This window comes from Sphaerodactylus townsendi, linkage group LG02 (assembly GCF_021028975.2).
Source record: "Sphaerodactylus townsendi isolate TG3544 linkage group LG02, MPM_Stown_v2.3, whole genome shotgun sequence".
NCBI classification, from domain to species: Eukaryota; Metazoa; Chordata; class Lepidosauria; order Squamata; family Sphaerodactylidae; genus Sphaerodactylus; species Sphaerodactylus townsendi.
The window spans coordinates 124,942,890-124,968,434 of record NC_059426.1 but is presented as its reverse complement, the minus strand read 5'-3'; the positions used below and the strand labels follow the sequence as shown (position 1 = coordinate 124,968,434).

The 25,545-nt window shown below is 40.9% G+C and overlaps 1 protein-coding gene across 3 annotated transcripts in view; it reads right to left on the bottom strand.

Annotated features, from left to right (window-relative positions):
• RPAP1 (RNA polymerase II associated protein 1) overlaps window positions 1-25,545 on the bottom strand; it is an 80,385-nt gene that overhangs the window by 28,597 nt on the left and 26,243 nt on the right. For all 3 annotated transcript variants that reach the window (XM_048486081.1, XM_048486082.1, XM_048486083.1), the window contains exons 8-17: window positions 23,872-23,987; window positions 22,317-22,415; window positions 19,212-19,313; window positions 13,566-13,733; window positions 12,876-13,079; window positions 10,838-10,972; window positions 10,325-10,504; window positions 9,662-9,819; window positions 9,020-9,199; window positions 1,142-1,343 (exon numbers count right to left, since the gene is read on the bottom strand). In XM_048486081.1, coding sequence (XP_048342038.1) covers window positions 1,142-1,343; window positions 9,020-9,199; window positions 9,662-9,819; window positions 10,325-10,504; window positions 10,838-10,972; window positions 12,876-13,079; window positions 13,566-13,733; window positions 19,212-19,313; window positions 22,317-22,415; window positions 23,872-23,987 — 1,544 coding nt within the window. The remainder of the gene's footprint in view (window positions 1-1,141; window positions 1,344-9,019; window positions 9,200-9,661; window positions 9,820-10,324; window positions 10,505-10,837; window positions 10,973-12,875; window positions 13,080-13,565; window positions 13,734-19,211; window positions 19,314-22,316; window positions 22,416-23,871; window positions 23,988-25,545) is intronic.

Genomic DNA, 25,545 nt, shown 5'->3' with positions numbered 1-25,545 from the left:
TACAACACATCTGCCTGATGATGATGTTATCTGCCTAAGAGCCCTCAAATACAAGTTCCACTTTTGGACAGAGACTGGGCCTTCGGTGCAAAAGCTAATGCCAACTGCCTTAGTACTTCCACTGTGAGGCTAAACAATGCCAAGTGTTTGTGACAAAGCCCAGACAAGGAGTTCCATTCTTTTGTCCAGCCACTCTGCTCATAAGGAAAAAAGGGATGTGCCACTCAGGAATTATTGCCTTCTCGACAGAATCAGCAACTGATCAAGAGTGCCAAGGTATCTGGAACAAATGACTGAGTTTCTTCTAACTGCAAGTCATCCCCTCTTCCTTGCGTATTCTAAGCAGATCACCATGCAGCAAATACACACTGCATTGATCTTGCAATTGTCCCACCAGAATCTCTGCTTCCACTTGCTCTTTTTTCATTCTGTTTTACCCACACACTCACATGGGAGCGGCACAGGCATGCTTCAGAGAACAGCCACATTACTCACACACAGAATGCACAAAGATCTCACTCACAGTCCTCAAAATTGTTTTTAGAAATTAAAGGGCAACATTTAATAATGTACATTTTCATTTGCTTGCTAATATTTTAAGAGCATTCGACTGTTCACTGCAAGTGAGATACTGAAGATCTACCTCAATGATAACACTGAAACTGAAAACCAAGAGCTGTTTATTTTAAAAAAACCCTTTCTTTCAGCTTCATTGTTTCTTGAACATGAATTAAGAAATGCAATTCCACGATAGGATTCTAATCCTAGAGTCCTATCTGAATCGGTAGAATTATCTATAGATTTATTCCATCAAGGTTACTCTTGATTGTATACTTATGGACGGCAGAAATTTCAACTGAGTAAGAAGGGTTACAGTGGAATCAACCCTGAGGCTACAGCATGGCTATTAATTAGTGTATGTTCTCACACAACAATAGGAATTCCACTTTACAGAAAGTCCCAAAGATTATCAGGCTGAAAGTCACAGAAAGTAAGCAACGCTTGCAAAAAGTTCATTTTAGGCTGCTGCATTTTATTCCGTGATTCTACTCCAAACCTTTTGGAAAGTTTGGTGTAGTGGATATAAAAGCAATTCAAAAGACATTTGTAGAAGAGAATGCACCATTTGCACAGGCCTCACCTGCTCGCTGCAGTTGTTGTAATATAACCCCAGGTAGACCACATAGGCTGTTGCAAGAGGCTGCAGTGCCTGCCAGGTATCCAGTTCAGATATTTCTTTCAGACATTTTTTCAAATTAGTTTCAATCAGGGTTCGGAAACCTGACACCTGACTCCAGGAGACGGGTGGAGGAGGAATCTGATCTCCATCTTCTGGGCCACTCCTGCAAAATGTTAACAGAAATGCAAAACGATTATAAGGAAACTTAAAATTCCACAGCCATTGGACTGTTCAGGTTTATCCTTTTCACAAAGGGGTGGGTTGGCTGACAGCCTGAATTTGTTTTTCATCCCAAGTTCGCTGCACTACAAAGGGAGAAAGTACAAAATATTGCTTTTGGTTTAAAGTAAAAGATCCCTGTGCTCAAAACAGAACAGGGGGAAAGAACAAGAGAAACACAACATGAAGAGAACAAAAGAGGAAAGCCGAAGAAGAAAATAAAAGTAGATTATTCAGGAATCAACACACATACCATGTTTGGAAACAATGGAAATGCCTTAGCAGAAAGTTCCAGTTATATCACCTTAGGCATGCTTTAAGATTCCCCTTGTGAAGGGTCCTAGAGAAATTCATCTAAACTTGCTATGCTTCCAAATTAAACTGAAGATGTTTTTATGTGGATACCACAATCATATGAAAATGAATGTTATCCATTTTAGCAGTCTATGTTAAATTTACCCAGATAAAAAATGTTATATTTGCAACAGCATTCACTGCTAAACACACCAGTCATTAGCCTCTATGGTGAAAGGTGGGTTTTCTACCTGGTGTGTACCTAAAATACTGTTTCCCAGATGCTTTATTTCAAAGTGCTCCCATATTTGCCCCACTCAGTTGCATTAAAGTAACTTACAGCTCTTCACCAAGCTAGCTATTCACACCCACCCAAGTGATTATGTTTTCAATCAATTTCACTGCCTACTTCCACTTCTACAGCAGGAATAAATACAGACACTCACTGGACTCAATACTGAATCCCCAGGGAATACCACTATTAATTTCATCCTTCTACAAAAGACTATTGCCTCCCACATCCGGGGAGGAGGAGAATGGAAGAAAAAGTAAAAGCGCATAATAGAACACAGAAAAAATATAAAACTACCAGAATTATCCTAATAAAGGACAACTGATGTGATACAACTTGTTCGCTGAGAATATCAGTGGCAGAGGGTGTGATACTAGGTTACACATGGAGAGACATGGTGATGTGATTGCTTCACTAGGTCTTTTGCCAGATTTATTTTATTCTACTTATACAGCCTCAATGAATGACTGGGGAAACTTTTAAAATTCCTTACGAAAGACAAGAAGCAAAAGTAAAAGTGGCAGAAAGAATCAGAAGTGTAAATGCACTATTCCAATGATTGGCACATAGAGTATAACAATCAGTGTAGAGACATAAGAGAACAGCAAAAGAACGAAAAGAAAAAGATCTGTTCTACAAGACCCAAGAACTCAAGGGGAAATTTAAAACACAGTTGGATATGCTGAAAGGTCAACATGGAAATACATTAAATGAATTGGATGTAATAAAAAACAGATGGGAACAATACATCTGAAGAACTAAACAGAAGAGATGACAGGATGACAGATTCCTTCCAAGAAGACTCTTTTGAAGACGATGCTGCAATTTTAGAAAGTGAAATGAAAGCCACACTCAAAGCAACTTCGAGAAAGGAATCACCAGGAAATGGACTCCATCAAAATTTTAACAAGAACATGCCAACCAAAATGGAAAACAAAATAATGGCCCACGAGCTGGAAATGCACAACCTACATTCCAAATCAAAAAAAGGGAGACGTCAAAGACTGCAACAACTATTCTCAAAGTCTTACAACAAAGACTTATCATATATGGAAAGAGAAATGTCAGATATTTGAGCAGAATTCTGATCAGGAAGCAGCACTAGAAATCATATTGCAAGTTTATGTTGGCTACTGGAGCATATGAGAGAATTTCAGAAGAAAATCAACTTATGTTTTATAGATTACAGCAAAGGTTTTGACTGCAAGGATCATAGCATGGTAAGGTCGATTTTAAAAGAAATGTATGTACCACCAGATCAGATTAGTTTGAAGCACAACCAGTGTTTTGGACAAGACACTACTGTTAAAAACAGAATATGGAGAAGGAGAATGGTTACCAACTGGCAAAAGTGAGAAACAAGGATGCATTTTATTTGTTCAATCTATATGCAGAAGATAAGGAAAGGTGGATTAGAGACATGGCGACAAGGCAGAAGCATGATTTGAGTCTCCTACAGCTTTTTTCCCCCTTTTGTTTTGCTTTCTTGGCTGTAGAGAACTCTTTGGCTGTTACAATAGAGGGGTTTTTTTTTACTCTGCTGAGTTTGGATGTTTTGTCTGACTAAGAGAGGATAGCTGACCTTGTAAATGACTTTGCTCCAGCTTTGCTCCGGCCTTTCAATGCTTTGAAGATTGGAACTTCTTTCCAGTTAAGAGTTATAGTTGTATTGTATACCGGTAGTAAACCTTCTCTGGAACCTGGCAAGTCTTGTAGTTGGTACTTAATGTACGCTAGTTAGAAGATGATGTAAACCCCCTTGAAGCTGGAGTAAGTCAGATGCTAGTGGGAGTAAACTCCTAGTGTCAAACATTCGAGGTATAGTGAGGAGCAATTGGCTGAAGATAATAAATTCTTATTTTGAAGGACTGTAACCCATCTTACCTATTTGGTTAATTTACCAACTCTTGGCAGCTTTAGCTGCAATTAGCTACAGGAGCAAGCCAGCATGCTTGTGAACTGGGAGACTTGATTTCTCCCCAGCATCAAAGCAAACTAAAATTAGAGATTACTTTGCTCCAGGCATCCCCAGATCTACTCGTTTTGTAGCTCTAGACAATATTTCTGAAATGTCTGAGGTTTAAGACTGCAAGAAATTCTATCATTTTATCAGTAACACAATTTGCATAGCACTAGACTTGACATTTCAGCTGATGCTTTTACTTTTTTAACCACTAGAAATGCCAATGTTATCAATTGTATAGCTATTACATCCTTGTTGTTGCAACATGTTATTCGTTTTGAGGTTTGCAATAGAACTGAGAGCAAACTTAAACTTAGACTTGGCATTAATAACATCCCTGCTTCTGATCCCTTAGAAGGAACTCAGTCTAAAATAAGAAGTCTAAAATAATAAAATAATAATGTCTCCCTTGGTGACTATGCCAATCAAATACCAAGCCAAGTTCCACAGAACAGTGGGGGCAAGCTGGCACTCTCCTGCTTGGCCTGACAGCAGCCTTCCCATTCCTCTCCTCCCTCCCTCCCTCCCTCCCTCCCATTGGGATCCCTAACTGAGAATCTTCCAATATAGGGATAAAACAGAGTAAAACAGAGATGAGTTTAGGCTCCCCTGCTTTTTAATTTTTTATGTAAACGATACTTAATGAGGCTATCTGGCCCAGTCTCCCCCACCGGGACTGCTTTTCCTAACAAGCATATAGGCCTAAAAAGGTTGATAAAGAATCCAGGCAAAGAAGAGGAAGAGGAGTTTGGATTTGTACCCTGTCTTTCTCTCCTTCAGGAAAACTCAAGGAAGCTTTCAAATTCCTTTCCCTTCCTCTCCCCATGACAGACACCTTGTGAGGTAGGTGGGGCTGAAAGAGTTCTGAACAAACTGTGACTAGTCCAAGGTCACCCAACAGGAGCGTGGGAGTGGAGAAACAAATCTGGTTCACCAGATTAGAATCCACCTGCCCTTAACCATTACACCATGCTGGCTCTCTTACCATTAAGACCAAAGTGGCTTTTTAAAGAAAAATGCCTATGAAGTTTCATTACAGCATACATCGTACTCTTATAGAGCAAATTAGTACCTTTGAATACCTGAGAGTAACTTTCAGTGAGACTCTAAACTGATCAGCTCAACTGGAAATGATTAGTTCTTCAGTCTTAAAGACAATAGAGGCTATCCTGAGGTTTTATTTTACCAAATAGAGACAACAGAGGCTATCCTGAGGTTTTATTTTACCAAAGGAGATTAAGAGATCCAGCCCTCAAGCTATTTATAAGCAAGGTTATTCCCGACTCCTTTGTGGCATTGAGATGTGGGGCTGAAATGACAATCTGCCCCAAAATTTAGAATCTTTATGAAACCTTTTTATGCTCAGAATTTTAGTGCTGCTCAAGGGGACTCTTGAAGCTCTAATGAGGGCTGAGCTTGGATTGCCATCAGTGAAGACACAAATCCACATTGCTCTGTTGGAATAAACAGAGTACAACACCTGATTATTTATTTAACAGACTGTGCTTTGATGCAATGCGGCAAAAGGATGAGTCACGATGGGCTAGCTATAACAACACTCTCTCTTGTTACTCTATACCAGATGGTATGCAAGTTGCCCCTGTAGCTGAATTAAACTTAATGTGACTAAATGTTTATATGTGATGACGTGTTTGATAGGCAAGTAATATCTCAGTTCAAATGTTTCCCTTGGTTTAAATTGATTTGAAAAGACGATGTAAGATCTGACTATTTGCTAAATATCTCACATAACCTCAGAATGGCTGTTTCCAGACAATACCAACAGCATTATTGGCTGGAAGATACAGCCTGGTCTCATTTGTCTTATGCTTCTGCATTTGTGCATAACCAGCAGTTGTGGACCCAGCACATTATGTTTTACACTGTGCTCTCTATAAAGAAACCAAAGCCAAATTTCTTGCTGGGATATTAATGGGCCTAAATTCTTGTTCTGAACTCAAGAAACTGATGCTTCTCTTATCTGATACAGACTCTTATCTGATACAGATTTTCATACAGAGCTTCACTTTTCACTTTGGCTGCTAGAAAATTATGATCCAAATGTGCCATTAAAAAGCCCATTTAGAGTGTAAATTTCTATGAATAACCACTATTTGCCATGTGATAGTATGTTATTGTATACTTTCTTTGGAAATGTCACCATGTATATGATTTGTATTTTATACATTTGTATATTTAATTTTTAAATATATTTTGTATTCTATCTATTTTGATCTATTGTAAAGGCATATGGCCATATACAATAAAATTGCGTACAGATTTAGATGACTGTGGAGAGAAAATTGGTAGAAGGAACACTTACAATTTGAGATATGCTGGTGATACCCCATTACTGTCAGAAAATATGGAGACCTGCAACGACTCCTGATGAAGGTTAAAGCAGAAAGTGTCAAAGCAAGATTACAGCTGAATATCAAGAATATCAAAAGTAATGACTACTGAGGAATTACACAGTTTTAAGATTGATGATGAAGAAATTGAAATGTCTAATGATTTTTATTATTTTTTAGATCCACCATCAACCAAAAGGGAGACCGTAACGAAAAAATCAGAAGGTGACTAAGACTGGGAAGGGAAGTCATGAAGGAGCTAGAAAAAATCCTTAAGTGGAAGGATTTTTAGCTGAGGACTAAGATGAAGATAATTCATACCTGAAGTTTTACTAAAGCATTGAATGGATGCACTGGCAAAATGCTTGTTTCTGTTCAAAAGCAGCATGCCTGCTAGCATGACTAGCTGCAACAATATCTTCCATGACTTCTTCAGTTGCAGAACTGCAGTCTTTTTCAGTGGGTTCCTTCCAGCTTTTCCTTTTGATCACAGTTGACTCCCTTCCTCACTGTAACGCTACCCTATCAGCCTTCTGTCCACATATGGTCCCATGACCTCCATCACAGCCTTTCCAGTGGTCAAAAGGAAGGATCTTCTCCCTCTTTCACCATTGGAAAAGCTAGGGAGATTTGCTGCTTAGTTATCCCAAATATTTGGTTCTTTCAAACTGCCTCCCTCAAAAGATTTTACAGTATAAAATTGCCTCCAGAGAAAGGTGTCACCATTCCTGCTTTGTATTTCTTAGGTTATAATTTATACAGCATTTAAACATAAAAATTTTAAATTATCTTCACCTTTTGAATCTAAACCCCTTTTATTATTAAGGCTTTTTGCTTTCTATCGTTTGACAGTTCACTATTTTAACTTCACATTATAAAACTCAACAGAATTAAATAGGTTATTTTTCCTTTGCATAAGATTTTTTTAAAATGTTCTCAACACTGCAATTAAGAGAACCACAGGGAAGTTGTAATTCCAAGATGCATTTTATAAAATCAACAAAAGCTGCTTTGCAAACAATAGTTTTTCCTCTACTGTTTCCCCTTCACATTTTGGAGATGTCAGGCCAACACTTTTGGATCCACTTCTTCCGATAAAGTGTCACTTTACTGTAATGGGTAAACAATACCTCTGCAACTAGCTGGGAAGAATAGCTGGAAAATAGTTTTGACTCATTTCACAAAAAGCAAATTCATTAACTGCTACTCTCACTGTCAGAGAGAACTCCCTTCACTTGGGGCAGAATTCCAGCTGTCTACTATACACCAAAGAACTTTTTAAGCATTACAAATATTTGACATGAATTGGTACTCTACACTCTTAAAAAGGAACTTCCCATAGTGAAAGGTAAAAATGAAATCTCTCTAAAGCATGAAAGAATACAGGCAGGCAAGTTGTATTACATTTTCCTGCCTCAGATACTTTGCTGAGCCCAGTCTTGTAAATAATCTTGGCCCTCATCTTGTAGATTATATGATCCATAATCTTGTAGATTATATTAAGACTGATCAGTGGTATGTCTCATTCAGTAATTCCAAGGGGTTCTCCAGGGTGTGAGGCAGAGAAAGTGTCCAACATCCATTACCTGAGATCTTTCACCAAGAGATGTTTGGGATTGACACCTGTGCTCTCATCTCTCCTCTTGATGAAAAATCTTCAGAAGTCAAAACTTCCTGTATACCATGGTCTGAACCAGTCATTAGAACCAAGATACACATAGATTATTCAGGACTAGATGCTGGGATCACATTAAAAAAGTGATAGCCATCGCTGTTCCACCCTGTCTGTGAGCTGCCAGATACTCTTGCATAACTTCGGTTGCAGTGCCAGACTTGATGGAACATTGTCTGATTCAGCAAAGCAAATTCTATATACTTATGAAATCTGCTACACAGTCACTGAAAAGGGGTATTTTCTAGAACAGGGGTCTGCAACCTTTTACGCTCAAAGAGCCGTTTGGACCCATTTTCCACGGAAAAGAAAACACATAGCGCCGCAAATACTTTTTGACATTTAAAATGAAGATAACACTGTGTATTTTGGTTTTTTACCTTTACACTTTGTATAAAACAATTATAGTGTGTTGCTTATGAAATCCATGAAATGCTACAGAGAAAAATATATTTTATTTATGTAAAGAACACATTTTTAACATTTTGAACTTAAAAAAAAAATAACAAAAAAATATGCCACCCCCTCCCCTCCCAAACGGCGAGTTCCCCAGCTCTGCCATGGAGGGAAAGAGGCTGCAGAAGCCGCTGCTGCCCATCGGGCGGGCCAAACGCCCCCCAGAGCAGCCGGGGACAGGGCAGGGAGACCGGCGCCCAGGCCACCCCCTCCCCTCCCAAATGGTGGACGGACACCCCACGTACACTGCCGCTTTTTTCTCCCCCCTCTGCAAAGGGGGGGGGAATTCCCCATGCTCCCTGCTTGAACAGGGAGCGTGCAGCCAACGGACCGGCAGCCACCGCTTTTTTCTCCTCCTACGGGGGGGGGGGGATTCCCCACGCTCCCCAGGATGGGGCCGGGAGCCACACCACAAGCTCAAAAGAGCCGTTTGTGGCTGGGGATCCACGGGTTCCCAACCCCCATTCTAGAAGAATAAGCATTCCATTGTGTCCTATGAGTCAGCCTGATTTCCAAAGTCCTAGATTTCCAAAGAGATGCTTAAGAACAAGGGTCAGTGCATTTGAAAGCTATGGAAAGACAATCATGATACCTGATGAGCTGGGCCTGTAGTTCTGCTCTGCAGCCAGCAGTTTGAGTTATCTGGGAAAGCAGGGTCACCATGGCAGTGGCTCTCTCAACAGAAAGGTTACATATAGATGAATTCTCTTCAGAACTCTTCACCAAATGGGACAGGGATGGAATCATTTTCAACAGCACAGGATAGAGATCCCTGTGATTTGACAAAAGAAGAGGGCGTTATAATTACAGACTTTACATTAGTTGATAGTTCAAAACACTTTACTTTTTCCTAACCAGGAATAAAAATTCCATATTTATAAAATTAAAAATAAGCAGAACTGTATAAATTACACAAGAGGATTTGGTTAATCAACTAACTGCTTTGCCAGATTGAGGGAGGAAGGGAGGAAGGGAGGGAGGAAAGAAGGAAAGAAAGAAAGAAGGAAAGAAAGAAAGAAGGAAAGAAAGAAAGAAAGAAAGAAAGAAAGAAAGAAAGAAAGAAAGAAAGAAAGAAAGAAAGAAAGAAAGAAAGAAAGAAAGAAAGAAAGAAAGAAAGAAAGAAAGAAAGAAAGAAAGAAAGAAAGAAAGAAAGAAAGAACTTCTTTTAAACAGGTTGCCAGTTGGAACTCAGGAACACTGGCTTTGACACCAAGTTATGAAACCCACTCCATACCTATAGAGATCACAGGCCTGACCATAGCCTGCTGCCACAGCCCACAAGCGGAATGCTTCAGTGCTCAGTCTTATGGCCTCCTCTCTCCTCAGAGAAAGGTCTTCAGGATCTTCAGCAACAAATCGACTCAGCCGCGTCTTCATCTCATACTTATTAAGCTGAGAAGAATAAAAGAAAATTGAGTAAGAAACACAGGAAGGAAATACACCTCAACATTCAGGGTATAGAAAGCTATAGAAATAGTAGTTGCATGGAAATGTACTGAAAACAAGCACAAACACCTCTCTCCCAACTGTCCAGTGACATCTAACGTCCATCTCAGTGTCCCTCCCTTAATCATTTCCTTCTTGCCTCCTACAACTGCAGTGCTGCCCCCATCCCATGCAGGAATTCTTCAAAGCCCTGAACTTGGAAGATTTGTATTATTTATTCCAAGCACATATTTCCAGTGTGCCATGTTTGCATTTACGTATGTTGTGTGCATGCACCAATTATGTCAAAAGATCACCCAGGAGCCAGTTTTTCGTTTCAGTGCAAAGCGTTGTTAATCCCACTGATGCCTTTGTGCTGAAGTACAAGAGGTTCTGGTGTTGGAATTACCATTGTGCTGAAGTACAAGAGGTTCTGACTGTTGGAATTACCATTTCCAGAAGCAATACTTACCAGTCTGGCAGCTGCATTCCGCCCTCCAGAGGCCAGGACTCTCATCAGCTTCATGGCTTTGGCGCATGGAATTCCATGTATATTAGCAAACAACTGCCCAGGCTCAGCTACTCTTGGATCCCACTGGGTAGGGATGAACTTTCTGACAACAGTCTCAATCAAACGAGGGCAATCAAGAACCTGCAAACACAAACAAACAAAAAACAAAGATAATTTTTCAGTTCTACTAATACAAGGGACTCCAACCTGTGGCTCTCCAGATGTTCATGAACTACCATTTCCATCAGCCCCTGCCAGCATGGCCAATTGGCCATGCTGACAGCCAACTGGCCATGCTGAGAGGGGCTGATGGGAATTGTAGTTCATGAACATCTGGAGAGCCGCAGGTTGCAGACCCCTGTTTAATGATCTGTCAAAGGAAACCAGGAGCATTTGGGATGGTCTTCCTATTCTCTTTTCACCTGTTCCATGTACTCACTGCTTCTCTGAACCAGGATACACAAAGCAGCCTACCTGACTGCATACTTCTGCAGAGTGCCTTGCAATGCGGATGAGAACATCTAGGATCTCCAGGACCACCAAAGGCACAGGCTGCAGGACTTCAAGAATGTATCTCAGGCGGTGAAGAATCTTGGTCTTCAGAAGCCCCTTGAAGACAAGGGAAATGAATTGGATTATTTTTCCTTACTGGGTGTTTCAGCAGCCGCTAGGACTTTCTGATGCAAAACCGTTTCCTATTTCAGATCCAGAAATTAAACTGTTCCCAAGAAGGCACAAAGAATGAAGAGTAAGATGGAGAATGATAAAGTCAGTATGTGAACTCAACAACTTATCATCAAGGGATGAGTTGAATGTGTGAAACAGCTGCCTCATAACAATCACCAGAAAGAGCTTCCATGTCCATGGAACCACAATATATTTCAACAGTCAACCCACTCATTGAACCACAACTCACTAAGGGATATCAATGCATGTACATCCCCTTCCATTCCTTGCGTATATGTGGGTGGGAAGATTTTCCCGCCAAAATGGTCATGAGGTTGAAGGGAGAGGGAACAATCCCCTCCGTTCTCTAACCGCTGCCACAGACAAGCTGCCTTGAGAGGTAAGTCTGAGAGTATTGAAGGAACTGTCCACAGCAGGGAAGGAGGGAGAGACGTGCGCCTGCACAGAAAACCACTTGATGAAAAACAGTGTTGCACTTACCTTTAACTGTTGTTCACTGAGTGGTCTTCTGTGCAGTAACATGGGAGAATACTAAGCCTTACCATACATGTACACCTGTGCGTATCCCAACATGCATGTAAGCTTGCACAAAAGAAAATTGGAGTCAGTTATAGTTTCTAATCTAATAAAAAGAGTATTTATTAGTGAACTCAATTCTGGATAGAAAGGTAGGTAGATAGGTTCACTAATCTATCCTAATCTAGCTGGATGGAGATGGATGCACAGAGCACCCATCCTCCCTCTAGGCATGGTGAAGTAAGATGAAGAAGAGTGCGAGAAGAAGGCGGAAGGAAGTCCCTGAGAGTATCAGTCTAACATCAAAGGGATAGAGCCAGCATGATAAGAGTAAAGGTGACAATCCCTAAGTCCCTATCTAGCTGCTGGCTATCTAGTAAAACTCCCTCTGTGGGTTGAGGCAGGAAACAGCATTAAGATCCTTCTCTTCCAACATAAGGAAGGAGGAAAGTTGTGTCACTCCATTGAACAAAGTTTTAAGCCTTCCTTTATCTGTCCAACCTCATGTGGCTGTTCCAATGGAGAAAGAGACAGACTGGAGGAAGGATCCTAAGGTGCAAGCTAATCAGTGAAGGGATTCAAATAATTTAACAACTGTTTGTTTACAAGCACCATTTTAACAACTGGTTCTGCCAAAGTGGTGGGAATCTGCTGAATCCCACCACTAAAGCTAATGCCTCTTAGATGGAAAAAGAAACTCGGTTTAGACAGCCCACATCTTTTGTAAGTATCCTTCTTCACATCATAGCAACTTGACCATTTCTGTCAAACAGTTCCTCCACAATGTAGGTATTTTGCCAACTTGTGCATGACAACAGAAATTGTCTGTTCAACCTTTTTTGCACTGTGTCAAGCATATTTCCAAACTTTCATGTATACACTACTTAAAAGTCACAACTGGCTACAGTTTTCTCTACATAAAAGATTTTGACTGTTTTCTCTTCCAGTGAAACCTCAAGTAATGACCTTACAGACATAATGGAGCTACAGTTAGAAACAGGATTTCAGATATATTAAATATTGACTCATCACTTAAACATATGATAAATGTGTTCATGTGAAATAATTTGTAACGTTGCATTCATGCATAGTGCTATTTAATTTAACTGACTAAAAGCTTTAGACAAAATGTAATAGGACTGTAAAATATTATTATACATTTATTTAATCATATTCAGTTCCCAAATTAGAAATCTCACTGCACATATCACAAAAGGCCAGTTTTAATACAACAAACTTTTCATTCAGTGAAAGGTTTTAATTTTCTTTATATTATGTTTTGGGGATATTGCTTTTCAGCAAGATTTACCTTTATAACATCATATTGTGCCACTTCTGGGTCAGGCTTGTTTTCATCCTTTGATTTTTTTCCTGATTTATTTTCCATTGGAGTCTGTCTGTTATCATCGTCTTCCTGTTCATCTTCCTCCTCCACTTCTTCATCCCCTTTGTTTGGGATAAAAGGATACACAACCATACCCTGGTACCATGAGAAAGTCTTGTCAAGATACTCCTGAGAAGAAAAACAAAAGAGCTAATTCTTGCTAATCAACTGTTAAAGAAGTAAAAATTAGTTATACTAGAGAAAGGAAACGAGTATAAATGCAGAAAGCCAAAGGTTTATGCTTAACTGCTGATCCAGAAAAAAAAAGTCTCAAATCACAGGGTAGGACAAGCCTTTGTTAGAAACTTTAGAGAGCTACAGCATGTTGTAGTAAATGATACTGGAACAGACAGTGTGGTCTGTGGCATACAGCCACTGTATAATTTTTAACACTTATTTTTCTGTTCAGTTGAACATCTTCCAATAGTAACTCAACAGCATGGGAATAACAAATAATTCGGATTTATTCGATTCAGTTCCGCATTCAAAATAAAAAGATGAAAGAGGAAAAGGAGGTTCCATCCTGAACCAATGTGATCAGACATCTATTCAATAGCAATCAACAGTCGGGTGTGGGGGGTGTTAAACAGTTTCTTATATTCTACAGATAGAGACCTCGTCATCTGGAGAGACCAACAGCGCATGGAGGGTGTGGACAGCAGCAGCAATGACATTATCAACTGTATCATCCAGGGAGAAACGAAGCAAGAAGAGGAAGCCAGCATCAAGCAGTACACGGAGGACACTTCCCTTCAGCAACGAAGCAAACTCCCCCGCCTTGGCCTGCAACACACATCACAAAAACTGGTAAAAAACGATGTTACTTCAGAGGGAAGCCTCTAAAGTTGCCTAGACCCCCTTCCAACACTACCTGAAATGGCATGGTAGTCACTGCTGTGTGGCTTATTCCTGCACTGCTCAATAACTGTGAGAGTGGAGGACTAACGATATGGGTAAAAAAAGCACAAGTGTCTCACAGATGGCCATGGAATTGCTGATTGGCAGAGAAATACAGTTTCCTTACAGCCAAAAGTCCACAAATGAGAATGCAATTAGGTCCACAAATGAGAATGCTAACCCTCTCTCCTCCCTTGACTTTACTCTGTGACTGGAGGCACTTGGTGTCTCTGAAGCCCAATGCAAAGCTAGACACTAACCCTGTCTTTTGCCCATGAATGGAACTGGCAAGGAGCTCTAAAGGACATTGTGAAAAATCAGACACTAGATCCTGCTTCTCCCTACATCATCCGTGAATATCATTAAAGACAGCTGGCTACCAATGGCAACTATAAATAATAACTGTACCAATAATAATCACTACCAAGCCAGCCAAAATTTGTGGACCCCTGTTTATAACACGTAAGTGTGGACAGCTTCAACCAGAGGCGTAGCTGGGCCATACTGCTATACAATTAGCACTCTGTATTTCTGCCCACGCACCCCTCGCGGGCTGCCCTGCTCCCCTTACCTTGTAGTGATGAAAACAGTGCAGGTTGGAAAAAGCAGCCTGCTCACTTCTGAAGAGCTGAAAAATGGCCTGGTGGAGACTACGCTTCCCAGGGAGACCTTGGGGCTTGCAAGGGTTTCCTGGGAAGTGTAGTTCCCACTCAATACTTTCATCCTGAAGGAATAGGCCGCATTCTCCAAAGCCTGCACTGTTTCCACTAAAGGTAAATAATATTGAGGCGGTATGGAGAATTGTACTCACAGGGGGGATTTTCTGCCCCTAGGTGCTTGATTACAACGCATGCACCCCCTTGCCCCGATAGCTCCGTGTCTGGCTTCAACCATGTTTCATACAGTTTCTCACTACTTCCAGCTGTTAATGGTCAAGTTTGGCCATCCTAAATTGAATAAGATGTCTACTTCATCCTAAGTAACATCCATCATCACAGCCAACTGGAATTTAATATGCTATATAGGCACTGTTTTTATTAGTTAGCCATTCATAGTTTGGCAGCAGTTAATTGAATTCTAGGTTTTTTTCATTTCCTGATCATGACCTGAACACGCACATGTTTACTCAAAAATAAATACTATATACATGGACATTGCTCCAGGCAGTTGGCACACAGAATTACAAGCCTATGTTAAGGAGCATTTGGGGCTGCAGTGCCAGTGATCGAAGGTTAAGTGTGTGGGAGGAACTCTTTCTGCCTGTGGAAATGCTCCACCAGATCCAAGGTCAAGTCTTTTAGAGTACCTAACATGGCAGCAGAATCAAGACACAACAGGATTTTTAATACTATTTCAGTATTGTCAACCACACAATTCCAGAGAAGTTCAACCACCAGTAATAACCACAAAATGTAAGAGAATTGTGTATAACTCTGAACAGCTTCTATTTTGTTTTTGGATCATGTGGCCTGTGATCCATAATGTGGTAGCTTCCTAATTAAACTCTGAGCCCCTGGACAGAACCCCACAGTGGTGTGAATGGGATTTCCATTTAGCAATGAGACTCCATTGGACACAGCTCTCACTATTTCTCCGCTGCTGGTAGTTCTGATCCTTATTCCTCAATACCCACAAACCCATCAACTCAGATTTGGAGAATAAATCCAAGAAACTGTGAAAATGAAATATATATGCAAACACACACAAACACAGATCTGCTTTCAAGCAAATCCAGCAGGAGTATAAATATAATGAATAAACTAAACTCATTTTGTATGATTCATTCCAAGTACAAAATCTGAATCTTTATATAGCAGGATTTTACTCCTTTTAAAAATAATAGCATTTTAAAATCCATGAAATATTTTACTCTATAATGAATTATCCACCTAAAGTCTGCAGATAGAAGTTTCTGTGATGTGTGTCATTTTTATTTTCATGCAAGTATTTAGAGCCAATATCAGACCTTGGCACTATATTGCCAATCAAGCCATTTAGAGTTCCTCAAAGCACATGATTAGTAATCAAACCAACACTGGTGATTTGGTGACAGGCAGATTTTTTCTTTAGGATCTGAATGAGGTCCAGAAGATCCTTCAGTCACCTCAGTCTCCATGTGATTCCCTTGAACTTAACCATCGTCATAAGTAAAGACTGCAGAACTATCCCAATCATTAAATGAGAGTTAAAGTGTTCTACATGTAATAATAGATGAAGAGGAACGAGGAAACTATACAAAGATTAAGCACATGCAGAACAAAAGCATAGGTAACCAGCACATGCAAAGCCAGAGTCCTCTGCTGAATGACCTGGCTGCGAGACAAGTGGAAGAGCTCTTGCAGTGAATAGCCAGCTCTCTATAACCAAAAAGAATGAATAGCATTATTACCGTATGTAATGGTTGGGTTACACTCATGCTACGACTCTGTTTTACTGTCAAGCCACACCATCCCTTCACCGGACTGGAAAACAGAATGTGCAAAACAACACCAAGTTAATTTAGATGGAACCTTCATCCTACCAACAAAATGCACTCCTGTTAGTAGTTGCCCACTTGTTAAGCATGCTGAGATACTGAATCTGACAGCATTGTGGTGGCTGTTCCACTATCGGCTCAACAACACTGACTTCCTGCACCGGAGTCCTGGGTCCCACATAGGAGAATTAGATCTAGGATCACCTCTCCCCTGGTTGGTTCCACAACCCATCTCGCTCCTAAACCACCACAGTCATTTTAGCATATCCAGGAATGTTCTCTCCTTACTATGACCTGGTATGCGTACCAGATTTATATGGGGATAGTTAAAATGCAGCCCATTACCACGACATTTTGCTTTTGTTGGCCTCTCTAATTTCTTTTTCCATCTCAGGAATCCTCTTGCATGCTTTGGTCCCAGGGGGGGCGATAATATATTCCTAATGTTAAACTATGCTTCACCTGGTATTGATATCCACGAAGTAGCTTCTGTGGGAATCAACTCCCCCTGCATTGTCTATTTTATGGCGACACTATGCTCTCTTTGATAATGAGGGGCACTCCACCCCAATGCGCCCTGTCCTATCCTTCAGCCAGAGGAGCCTGTAACCTGGGATAACAGCATCCCACTGGTTCTCCTCATTCCACCATGTCTCTGTGATGCCCACTATATCAATGTCCTCCTTCAAAACTCTGTACTCCAGCTCCCCCATTTTAGGTCGAATGCTTCTACTATTAGCATAGAGACACTTGTATACTCTGTCTCTGTCCCTAACCTGGGATTTATGTGTTTTGCCCTCTAGCCTTTTGTAGACACTATCCCTTGTCACATGCACATTGCTATGTTCCTCACAATTGTAACTCCTCACTTTACTCTGTGACTGGAGGCACTTGGTGTCTCTGAAGCCCAATGCAAAGCTAGACACTAACCCTGTCTTTTGCCCATGAATGGAACTGGCAAGGAGCTCTAAAGGACATTGTGAAAAATCAGACACTAGATCCTGCTTCTCCCTACATCATCCGTGAATATCATTAAAGACAGCTGGCTACCAATGGCAACTATAAATAATAACTGTACCAATAATAATCACTACCAAGCCAGCCAAAATTTGTGGACCCCTGTTTATAACACGTAAGTGTGGACAGCTTCAACCAGAGGCGTAGCTGGGCCATACTGCGCCTGGTGCGCACTCTGTGTTTTCTGCCCCGCACCTCCGCAGTGCCCTGCCCCCCCCTTACCTTAGTGAAACAGTGCAGGTTGGAAAAAGCAGCCTGCTCACTTGAGGCTGAAAATGGCCTGGTGGGAACTACACTTCCCAGGAGACCTTGGGGCTTGCAAGGTTTCCTGGGAAGTGTAGTTCCCACCAGGCTGTTTTCATCCTGAAGGGAATAGGCCGATTCTCCAGCCTGCACTGTTTCACTAAGGTAAATGTGTGGGGGGGCGGGGCGCAGGAGGGTGTGCTACGGGGGGGGATTTTCTGCCCCTAGGTGCGCGCCCGGTGCAACGCATGCACCCCCTTGCCCCGATAGCTCCGTGTCTGGCTTCAACCATGTTTCATACAGTTTCTCACTACTTCCAGCTGTTAATGGTCAAGTTTGGCCATCCTAAATTGAATAAGATGTCTACTTCATCCTAAGTAACATCCATCATCACAGCCAACTGGAATTTAATATGCTATATAGGCACTGTTTTTATTAGTTAGCCATTCATAGTTTGGCAGCAGTTAATTGAATTCTAGGTTTTTTTCATTTCCTGATCATGACCTGAACACGCACATGTTTACTCAAAAATAAATACTATATACATGGACATTGCTCCAGGCAGTTGGCACACAGAATTACAAGCCTATGTTAAGGAGCATTTGGGGCTGCAGTGCCAGTGATCGAAGGTTAAGTGTGTGGGAGGAACTCTTTCTGCCTGTGGAAATGCTCCACCAGATCCAAGGTCAAGTCTTTTAGAGTACCTAACATGGCAGCAGAATCAAGACACAACAGGATTTTTAATACTATTTCAGTATTGTCAACCACACAATTCCAGAGAAGTTCAACCACCAGTAATAACCACAAAATGTAAGAGAATTGTGTATAACTCTGAACAGCTTCTATTTTGTTTTTGGATCATGTGGCCTGTGATCCATAATGTGGTAGCTTCCTAATTAAACTCTGAGCCCCTGGACAGAACCCCACAGTGGTGTGAATGGGATTTCCATTTAGCAATGAGACTCCATTGGACACAGCTCTCACTATTTCTCCGCTGCTGGTAGTTCTGATCCTTATTCCTCAATACCCACAAACCCATCAACTCAGATTTGGAGAATAAATCCAAGAAACTGTGAAAATGAAATATATATGCAAACACACACAAACACAGATCTGCTCTCCAAGCAAAATCCAGCAGGAGTATAAATATAATGAATAAACTAAACTCATTTTGTATGATTCATTCCAAGTACAAAATCTGAATCTTTATATAGCAGGATTTTACTCCTTTTAAAAATAATAGCATTTTAAAATCCATGAAATATTTACTCTATGAATTATCCACCTAAAGTCACCAGATGGGGATTTCTGTGATGTGTGTCATTTTTATTTTCATGCAAGTATTTAGAGCCAATATCAGACCTTGGCACTATATTGCCAATCAAGCCATTTAGAGTTCCTCAAAGCACATGATTAGTAATCAAACCAACACTGGTGATTTGGTGACAGGCAGATTTTTTCTGTAGGATCTGAATGAGGTCCAGAAGATCTCAGTCACCTCAGTCTCCATGATTCCTTGAACTTAACCAGTCATAAAGACTGCAGAACTATCCCAGTCATTAAATGAGAGGTTAAGTGTTCTATGTGTAGATGAAGAGGAACAGGAAACTATACAAAGATTAACTTACCTTCTGAACAACATGACCAAGCACATGCAAAGCCAGAGTCCTCTGCTGAATGACCTGGCTGCGAGACAAGTGGAAGAGCTCTTGCAGTGAATAGCCAGCTCTCTATAACCAAAAAGAATGAATAGCATTATTACCGTATGTAATGGTTGGGTTACACTCATGCTACGACTCTGTTTTACTGTCAAGCCACACCATCCCTTCACCGGACTGGAAAACAGAATGTGCAAAACAACACCAAGTTAATTTAGATGGAACCTTCATCCTACCAACAAAATGCACTCCTGTTACCCCAAACCCCCATTTTTTGGTACTGGGGTCTTCCCTTTCCCCCTCCCCAGATGCACTAATGTAAAGCGATGAGGTATGAGCAGTGAGGTAAAGCAATGAATTCCTGGTATTTAGGGAGAGAGAAGAATTACAATTAATTCATCACACTCAGTGCTGTGGGAGAAGATGGGAGGGGTGGAAGAAAACCCCTGAAAAAACACCCCACGCAAAGAGTGGCATTCAGAAGAGATTAGACAGCAATTGGGAACCTGCAGTGTGCATTTTGCTACAAAATTACATTCCGTGCCACCACTAACCTATTCTCTTGTCTACAACTTTTATCAAACATTCCTAACTTTTATCAAACATTCAGTATGTCCTTTGTCTCCGATATGATACCCGTATTTGGTACTGGCTAACTCCAAAACTCTTAATGTGTCCAGTGCTTAAATTCTATCCCCAAGAAATGGAGTTCTCTTTCCCCCACTAAAGTACCACCTACCCAGCCACCTGGAGCTCCTGGGGCTGGATTTTACATCAGACTCTAGGATTGGTAGCTATAATTCTCCTTGCCAAATCTCCTTCTCCTTCTCTTCTCTTTTGCCTGAGAGGGTATCATGCTCATGTTCTTGGTGTCTGGAATTTCTATACCTTGCCCAGATCGATCAATTTCCCTACTATGGTATTCTTATTATCGTACATACTTGTGTATAAGTCGACCCGCATATAAGTCGAGTCACCTAATTTTACCACAAAAAACTGGGAAAACTTATTGACTCGCGTATAAGTCGAGGGTGGGAAATGCAGCAGCTGCTGGTAAATTTCAAAAATAAAAATAGATGCCAATAAAATTACATCAATTGAGTCATCAGTAGGTTAAATGTTTTTGAATATTTATTTCAAAGAAAAACAGTAAACTGGCTCTGTAAGTGGAAAAGAGGGTCAACAAGAACAATATGGTATCAACAATAACTTTAAAAGTACAAAAACCTTAGCTCAACCAGCAACCAAGCTAAAACACAAGAGTTAAAATCCTTCAAAACTGGATTCCTCATCATCATCTGTATGTCCAAATGTAACCCAACTTAGATTTTAAGAGGGATATTATCAGAAATGGAAAATCTACTATTAGCTTCCATTGTAAACAATGGGGGATGGGGCATCCCCTTTGGGGGTCAATAACTTTGGATCCCCGACCCAAACTTTACCAAACCTGGCTGGTATCATAAAGAGACTCTCCTGATGAGACCAGCCAGGTTTGGTGAAGTTTGGTTCAGAGGGTCCAAAGTTATGGACCCTCAAAAGAGTAGCCCCATCTACTAATAGCTCCCATTGAAAACAATGGCGAATGGGGGCACCTCCTTTGGGGATCCATAACTTTGGACCCCCTGAACCAAACTTTACCAAACTTGGCTGGTATCATCAGGAAAGTCTTCTGAGGGTACCCTGAAATTTTGGTGCCGCTAGCATAAAAACTGCACCCCCTGCCGGCCGGCAAAGTAAAAACACAAAAATTGTTTTAATGACCCGCATATAAGTCGAGGGGAGCTTTTTCAGCATTAAAAATGTGCTGAAAAATTCGACTTATACATGAGTATATACGGTACTTTAAAAACCTTAGTATCTGAATTTTATCTTGCTGGCATCTCTGTGAGTTCCTTCACACATTCCATGCTTGCAGCCATGCTTCCTTACTGCTTTGATTGACGTTGTAGAGTTATTGGATCTGGCAAAGCACATAAGGACACTGCTCCCCATCCAGACCAATTAGATGGGAAGGCGGGATCTTGGGAGAGCCATTTGGCCTGGACCTCAAGCTCAAAATGAGCCTCACATTTAAAGTTTTTGGCATTTGGTGAGTTTTGCAACTTGTTTTTATGTGAATCCCTGACAGACTAAAATGTGACACATTCCCCCATCTTATCTTTATTATGACTAAGGATCTCAAAAGTTGTAAGTAGAATGGTTAATTTCTTTCACCCCCTTCACATCCTCATAATGGCACTCAAGCTGGTTCATAAAATAAAATCTAAAAATCACATATAAAATGCATCAAAAACTCCACACCCACCAAAACCAATAAAAGCAGCAAAAAGTATGTCAATAAGAACAGGAAAAGCAACATGTCAGACAACTTTGTTTGGGAAGCAACATCCTGGCCCTCTTTGGGATAGTTCCTGATACTCCAAGAGCAAGATTGGGGTGGGGGATATTCCAATTTCATAAATTACTTAAGTCAGCTGGAGAAGCCCTGCTTCATGCCCCACCCCTGTCAGAAGATTAGCAGGGGGAAACATACCACAGGACTTTCTCAGTGGCAACCTGGGACTCTTGCATTCTCTCACTCTGGGATGTATATATTTACCCTTCTCTTGAATGTTTCAGAAGGTTTTTAAAGACCTGTGTCTTATATTCTGGCTTTTGGTGTAGTTACCATTTTTGTTTTAAAGGTGGTTTGCTTATCTATAGCTGCACTTTACTGTATTGCCTTACTGTATTTAATTCTTGTAATTGCTGCTTGTAAAATGTTTATTGTAAGCTGTTCTAAAAGCTTCTTCTGAGGGGCAGGGTATACATTTTTAAAATAACGACAAACAATGGGAAAACAAAACTCCCTAATACTTTTCTCTGAAATTAACATTTCTCTTTGCTTCTTTCTGTCATTTGTTCAAGTGATAATGCATTCTGAACGCTTCCCACAGAGCTCTAATTCAGACTCATTAATCATCAGACTTCCTTCTGCAAACTCTCTTACCCAGGACTAGCTAAGAATAGCAAGAACGCAAAACATCAGAGATGCAAAAAGACAGCAGTTTTTCCAAGGCTATTCTTCCTTACCTCTGCTTCTTCTCCATGATGGTGCAGGCCCAGATATGTAGGGAAGTCTTTATCTGGAGAGATAAGTTCCCCCTTCAGACTGAAGCGGGCTTGCATCCCCTATCAGGGAAAGCAGAATTTTTTTTAAAAGATTGTGTTTATTGATATCCATGCCATTCGATTCTTATTACTTAGCTGCTCAAGTCTAGCAGAATTTAGATCCCACAGTCCTCTCACCAAATTCTTATGACCTTTTGTTAAAAAAAAAAAGGCCATCTGAATTTGTTCCAAAAGAAGGCCATCTAATCAATCATTCCTGCCTTGGAAATCTCAGGACTCTTCTATCATGCACCCCATGCAGAACTGCTGTGGAAAGTTAGAAGATGCATCAAGCTGTCCACTTTTTCAGTTGCTTTGCTTCATTGTGCATCATGCCTTCCCTCCAAAGAAGTCAAAGTGGAATTTCAGTTTTACAATAAAACATATGAGCTAGTTTATACCAGGGGTCTGCAACCTGTGGCCACAATTCCCATCAGCCCTTGCCAGCATGGCAATTGGGAATTGTGGTCCATGAACATCTGGAGAGCCACAGGTTGCAGACCCCCGGTTTATACTGAGCATTAGTGACTTGGCCAAAGCCTTGGCCAAATAATCAGGGGTTTATTCCCATATGCAAAGCCAACACACTTCACTGGCTCATCACAGTGCTTGATGCCTGTTGCTTTCCACATCCTAAATTGATTTGAATCCTAAAAACTAACTCTTCCAATCTTGCCTGACCCGCGTCCAGAATGGTTTGCTGAAGACAGTGACTTGGATCCACTGGTAATTTCTATGTATGGAAAAGACTTTGTAGCCTCAGCCCCACTGCTGCAGCCTGAACAGCCCCTTGAAATGCTGTCCCTATAGGGCAGTCCCTCACCCAATGAAAAGTATGAAGACAGAATCAAGGGTCTGCTGGGGGGGGGGGGGGGAGGAGGGAACACGCCCAAATCCTTTGACCCTTTTGTCTGTAGAAATCTTTCATGGAATCCATCCAAGTGCCTTGAAAATGCCCACTACAGGTCCAGTATGAACACCAGGGACACACAGCAAAGCACTCTTGATAACAATTACATAACCCAAGACTGGGAGTTTTCCAAAAGTCATGCAAAGACTCTGTAGTGCAAGGAGCCATTGTAGTTGTTTCTGTCCTGTACACTTTTAGACCAGCTATTTCTATCCTACATTTTTAAATGTTCTGTACATATTTTCAAATTGCTTGCTCCAATCATAAAAAAGAACACCAGGTCATTTATTGATCTCTCTTCTTCATATCTCTTAAGGAAGCTTATAAGGATATAATTTGGGTAGGACTCCAGCCTCCCCTAAAACCTTATCTAGTCAAATCATTATGATATTATTATAATCTGCATATCACTTTTGAAAAAATTAATTTCTCAGGAGAATATGTTCCAAATACATTTATCCTTTGATTGAGACTTTGCAGTCACTATGTACATTAACAGAAAAGGGAAGGCTGGGGGGGGGGGGGGGGAATGGGGAAGGGAGAGAGAATGAATTGTGTTCTTCAAACCTTTCTAGTTTTCTTCTGCTGAGGAAGAGGAAGATCCTTCATCCACTCCAGCTTCCCAAACTCCACATTGTCCATGTGGAGCCATTCCTTCTTAGGTTTTAGAGGAAGATCATGACCTTTTCAGAAAGGCAAACAGAAATGCTTTTGGGCACAGAAGAGGCAAAAACTTTCTTTTCTTTGCCAACACTGTTTGGCTTTGAAAAGTACTTTGAAAAGAAATGTCACTCTCATGCATAATGGAGAAGAGATGGAATCAAAAAATCAAGCTGTCAGGACATGAACATCAAAGATCAGCAATATGATCTTGACTGGGAAAGTGGATGATACCATTCATGGCACTCGCACAAGAAATTACCATATATACTCGTGTATAGGTCGAGTTTTTCAGCACATTTTTTGTGCTGAAAAAGCCCCCCTCGACTTATACACGAGTCAGGTGTATTTTTAAAAATATTTTAGGGTTTTTATTTTGTCGGCCGCCAGGGGGCGCAGTTTTTAGGGTAGCGGCACCAAAATTTCAGAGATTTTTCAAGAGACTCTCCTGATGATACCACCCAAGTTTGGTAAAGTTTGGTTCAGGGGGTCCAAAGTTACGGACCCCCAAAGGGGGTGCCTTCATCCCCCATTGTTTCCAATGGGAGCTAATAGTAGATGAGGCTACATTTTGAGGGTCCATTACTTTAGATCCCTTGAACCAAACTTCACTAAACCTGGGCGGTATCATCAGGATAATCTCTTGCTGATACCAGCCAGGTTTGGTGATGTTTGGTTCCGGGGGTCCAAACTTATGGATCCCCAAAGTGGGTATCCACTTTGGAATGTGGGTATCCACTTTCCAATGGAAGCTAATAGTAGATGGGGATACCCTTTTGAGGGTCCATAACTTTGGACCCCCTGAACCAAACTTCACCAAACCTGGCTGGTATCATCAGGAGGGTCTCCTAAAGAAAGTCTGAAATGTTGGTACTGCTAACATAAACATTCTTCCCCTGACAGGTTGTGTGAATGTTTCTTCTAAAATGACACCTGAAATTTAAAAAAATATGTACACTAAAAATAATGAACTATTCTTTTAAAAAGCAGGGTAGTTTTGAGTCACAGTGAACAGGCATGTTCATTCCAGTTTTTATTGTAATTTCCATTGTTTAAAACCCTTCCTTACAAAAAAGCTAAGGTTTTTGTACTTTTAAAGTTATTGTTGGTACAATATTGTTCTTGTTGACCCTCTTTTCCACTTACAGAGCTAGTTTACTGTTTCTCTTTGAAATAAATATTCAAAAAACATTTAACCTACTGATGCCTCAATTAATGTAATTTTATTGGTATCTATTTTTATTTTTGAAATTTACCAGTAGTTGCTGCATTTCCCACCCTCAACTTATAAGCAAGTCAATACGGTTTCCCAGTTTTTGTGGTAAAATTAGGTGACTCGACTTATATGCGGGATTCGAAGCTTAATTACCACGAGTATATCACGAGGGTAAAGATAGAGCCGAAGGCGTGATTGCCGCCTATGGGGACATGGGGTAACCCATGTCCCTGGGTGCACATAGACCTGGGCACCGGCACCAGATCTGGGCGGTAGACCTAGATGCCGGCGGCGGCTCCAAGCGGTAGACCTGGACAACAGCGTTGGCTCCTGGCGCTGGCACAAGCTCCAGACAGTAGACCTGG